This window comes from Salvia hispanica, chromosome 4 (genome assembly GCF_023119035.1).
Source record: "Salvia hispanica cultivar TCC Black 2014 chromosome 4, UniMelb_Shisp_WGS_1.0, whole genome shotgun sequence".
NCBI classification, from domain to species: domain Eukaryota; kingdom Viridiplantae; phylum Streptophyta; class Magnoliopsida; order Lamiales; family Lamiaceae; genus Salvia; species Salvia hispanica.
In genome coordinates, this window is record NC_062968.1 from 8,540,201 (window position 1) to 8,544,473 (window position 4,273).

The 4,273-nt window shown below is 38.5% G+C and overlaps 1 protein-coding gene across 1 annotated transcript; it reads left to right on the forward strand.

Moving 5' to 3' along the window:
* Positions 1 to 208: 208 nt before the first annotated feature.
* On the forward strand, positions 209 to 3,773 carry LOC125218708 (T-complex protein 1 subunit epsilon). Its single transcript, XM_048120447.1, has 9 exons — positions 209 to 489; positions 685 to 1,003; positions 1,501 to 1,849; positions 2,043 to 2,175; positions 2,483 to 2,535; positions 2,640 to 2,742; positions 2,975 to 3,141; positions 3,221 to 3,334; positions 3,446 to 3,773. Exons 1-9 carry the CDS (start codon positions 291 to 293, stop codon positions 3,614 to 3,616), a joined length of 1,608 nt encoding a protein of 535 aa, XP_047976404.1. The 5' UTR covers positions 209 to 290; the 3' UTR covers positions 3,617 to 3,773.
* Positions 3,774 to 4,273: the final 500 nt, after the last annotated feature.

The window sequence follows — 4,273 nt, forward strand, 5'->3', positions numbered from 1 at the left end:
CTCACATTTCTTCAATCTCACGCCTAAATAAATGTGGATAACATTTCAAATAGGGGAGTACCTACTTAAATTTATTAGCTTGGGCGCAGTGTTTTAGAAACGACCAATCAACTCAAAACAATTAATATAGGAATATTTTAAAAAAAAATTGTATAAAAATCAATATTACAGTAATGCCACTAACTCAAAAAATGAAGTAAACTAGGGCATACTTGAATCTTCTGGAAAAATCTCACATCACTCTCCTTCCCTGCACTCTTCATTTTCGATTCAAGCTTTGATCCGCGACAATGGCACTGGCGTTCGACGAGTTCGGCCGCCCCTTCATCATCTTACGCGAGCAGGAGCAGAAAACCAGATTGCGCGGCCTTGATGCGCAGAAGGCCAACATCGCCGCCGGCAAAGCCGTCGCTCGGATCCTCCGCACCTCCCTCGGCCCTAAAGGCATGGATAAGATGCTCCAGAGCCCCGATGGAGAGGTCACCATAAGTAAGCACTCACTCTATTTTGCAACTCCTAGGGTTTTCGAATGCCTGCAGCTTTTAATTCAGATTATGTCTATAGCTTCGTGGATTGAATTGAATTTACCATAAGTTAGCTCTTAGGTTTTTAGATGATGTCTGTAGCTTCGTGAATTGAATTTGTTGAGATTCTGTGTGAAAATTGTTTTACTTTTGGTGTCAGCAAATGATGGTGCGACCATCTTGGAGCAGATGGATGTTGACAATCAGATTGCTAAGCTTATGGTGGAGCTGTCTCGGAGTCAGGACTATGAGATTGGGGACGGGACAACTGGAGTCGTTGTAATGGCTGGTGCTCTTCTAGAGCAAGCTCAGAAGCTGTTGGAGCGTGGAATTCACCCAATTAGGGTTGCAGAGGGATATGAACTGGCTTCTAGGATTGCCTTTGAGCATTTGGAGCGTATTGCGCATAAATTTGAATTTAGTGGTGCGGATGCGGAGCCATTAATCCGGACTTGTATGACTACTTTATCATCTAAGATGTAAGTGTTGTTTGCAGTTGATAATTTGATATGCGCTTGTTTGAGATACTCATGCTATTGTTTGAATATATTGTGTTTCTTTTGTTGTCTGAGTTTGGAAATTGTTGTGTTTCTTGACTTTTTTTATGTGTACTGTGAACTGTAGTGAAGTGTTTATTCTTAGGAGTTCCAGATCAGAACTTTAGTTGTGCTGTAAGAGTATTTTTGGCTGTTAATAATAATATATTGACTTTGCTTATGCACTTAGACGAAGCTTTAGAACTTGTTTTGATGAATTTTTCTACTGCAATAATCTCGTAACCTTTTTGCTGCTGCGGCTTTTGAGAATGAAATTTCATTTGTTTAATTTTTTGTGTTCTGGGCAATTTCTAAATATTATTGTCTTAATGCTGTAAAATGTGCTTGATGGACTTTGTGACTGTTTGGATCCTAACACTTCAATCTGCTGATTTTGACTTGTATTGGACTCTTGGTAATGTCAAATATGCTCTCTGCAGAGTGAATAGGTGCAAGCGAAGTTTGGCTGAGATTGCAGTCAAAGCTGTGCTCGCTGTTGCAGATTTAGAGAGGAGGGATGTCAATCTAGACTTAATTAAAGTAGAAGGAAAAGTTGGTGGGAAGCTCGAGGATACGGAACTAATTTATGGAATTGTTGTAGACAAAGATATGAGTCATCCCCAAATGCCTAAGCAGATCGAGGATGCACATATTGCAATTTTGACTTGCCCCTTTGAGCCTCCGAAGCCAAAGACTAAACATAAGGTTGATATTGATACTGTGGAAAAGTTCCAAACTTTGCGTCAACAAGAGCAGAAGTACTTCGATGATATGGTTCAAAAATGCAAGGTGATCTATTTCTGCATATTCTTTTGTTTGAACATTGTTTTGTTGTACGCTTCTTCATTACTTTTCTACAATGTTGACAAAGTTTGTGATCATGTTGATCCTTGTGATGGTAGGATCTATGTTTTGTATATATGCTTGAAATTTTGGGAGAGGTAAAGACACTGGTGTAATTGAAATCATCAATGTGTCACAGGATGTTGGGGCCACTCTGGTAATCTGCCAATGGGGTTTTGATGATGAGGCAAACCACTTGTTGATGCACAGGAATTTGCCTGCTGTTAGATGGGTTGGTGGCGTGGAGTTAGAGCTGATAGCCATTGCCACAGGTTTTTGGAAATCCTGCAATTATACTCCCTCCGTTCCTTGTTAATTGAGGCATTTCTTTTCGGCACGAAGTTTAAGAATAGTGTGTTAAAGGGATGGTGAATAAAGTAAGAGAGATGAAGAGAGAATAAAGTAAAAGAGAAAGTTACTTTTTGCCAAAAATAGAAATGACTCAATTATCTTGAAACTTCCTGAAATAGAAAAATGACTCAGTTAACATGGAACGGAGGAAGTATTAATCTTCTTATACTTATGTTACTTTCTCTAGTTGGCCTTTCTCATGAAACTCTTTCTTGACTTTGTTACTAGGTGGGAGAATTGTGCCCAGATTTCAGGAGTTGACAACAGAAAAATTGGGCAAGGTAAGATTCTACCACACGTTCGTTTGACCTTTCATCATAGTTCATACTCTCATCCTAGACACCGACACACCGTATGTCTGAACTATTTGGGTTACACATGCCAGGCTGGCTTGGTTCGGGAAAAAGCCTTTGGCACCACTAAGGATCGGATGATATATATTGAACACTGTGCGAATTCCAGAGCCGTAACAATATTTATACGTGGTGGTAGGTATTCATTTATGTATTATAGTTCTACATTTTGATATGATTTTTCAATCTACAAGACGCTGAGCTGAGATTGTCTACAATCAATTCAGTACTTGTTATTTATCATGAGTTATATAACTTAATTCTGCTTGTGTTGCTAGAGCATGATTGATATATTTGGTTAAGTTCTTAGGCAAGTGCGAAACAGACATGGACTTGAATTGATTCCAGTTTCTTGACAATGCTTTAGGTAACAAGATGATGATAGAGGAAACAAAACGCAGTATTCATGATGCCTTATGTGTTGCTCGGAATCTCATCCGTAACAACTCCATAGTATATGGTGGTGGCTCAGCTGAGATTTCCTGCTCAATTGCCGTAGAAGCAGCAGCTGATAAGTACCCCGGAGTCGAGCAGGTCCGCCCCATCCCTCTTGCACCTTCATTTCCAAGATACTTTTTAGCTTTACATTTCGTTTTCGATTTCGATTTTGCAGTATGCAATCAGAGCCTTCGCAGATGCCTTAGATGCTATCCCAATGGCGCTGGCTGAAAACAGCGGCCTCCAACCTATTGAAACTCTATCTGCTGTGAAATCTCAGCAAATCAAAGTAACACCACACCCTGCTTCATTTATTGCAAACTCTTTTCGTCATGTTTTCATTGTGATATTGTTAGTATGCTATCTGATGAACTTGAACACGGACACTTTCAATGTGCAGGAGAACAACAACTGCTGTGGTATCGATTGCAACGACGTTGGCACGAACGACATGCGTGAGCAGAACGTTTTTGAGACTCTGATTGGGAAACAGCAGCAGATTCTGCTTGCAACTCAAGTTGTGAAGATGATTTTGAAGATTGATGATGTTATTTCACCTTCAGAGTATTGATCTTTCTACATGTTTTTGTTGAATGTTAAAATTTTGCTGTTGTCAAATTACTGCAACAATATTTAGGTTGCTGAATCGGTCGATTTTGAGACATTGTTTCAACTTGTGTGAGACATTGATTTTATATCTGGCAGTGGGTTTTATTTTGTACTCCTTATTTCTTCTGTGGCATCTAACTTCCGCCTATCATTTATTAGTCTCATACGAAATTTAATTACTACTCCCTCTGTCCTGGCCAAGATAGACACATTTATTAATTAACATGGGATTTTAGAAGACGTTTGATAATGCATTTATTTGAAGAGAGAAAATGTGGATGAAAAATATTAAATGGATGAAAAGGAGTTGCATATTTAATTGTAGAAAGAAAAAATATATTAGGATGTTAAAAAAAGTTATCAGAAATAGAAATATGTCATTTTATTATTAAAGAAAACTAAAAAGGTGTGGTAATCAATTTGCTTAACACCATTTCTTCAATTTCCTTTCTAAGTTCGATGAATTTAAAAGGGTACTATTCGAAACCCCTAAAATCATGTTGGACGAAAAAGTTGGGCGATGGGTGCTCACTATAAGTCATTTTGTGATTGAACTCCCTCCGTCCATGATTAACTGTCTAAAGTTTATTTTTCCATCATCCAATGAAGTGTCTTATTT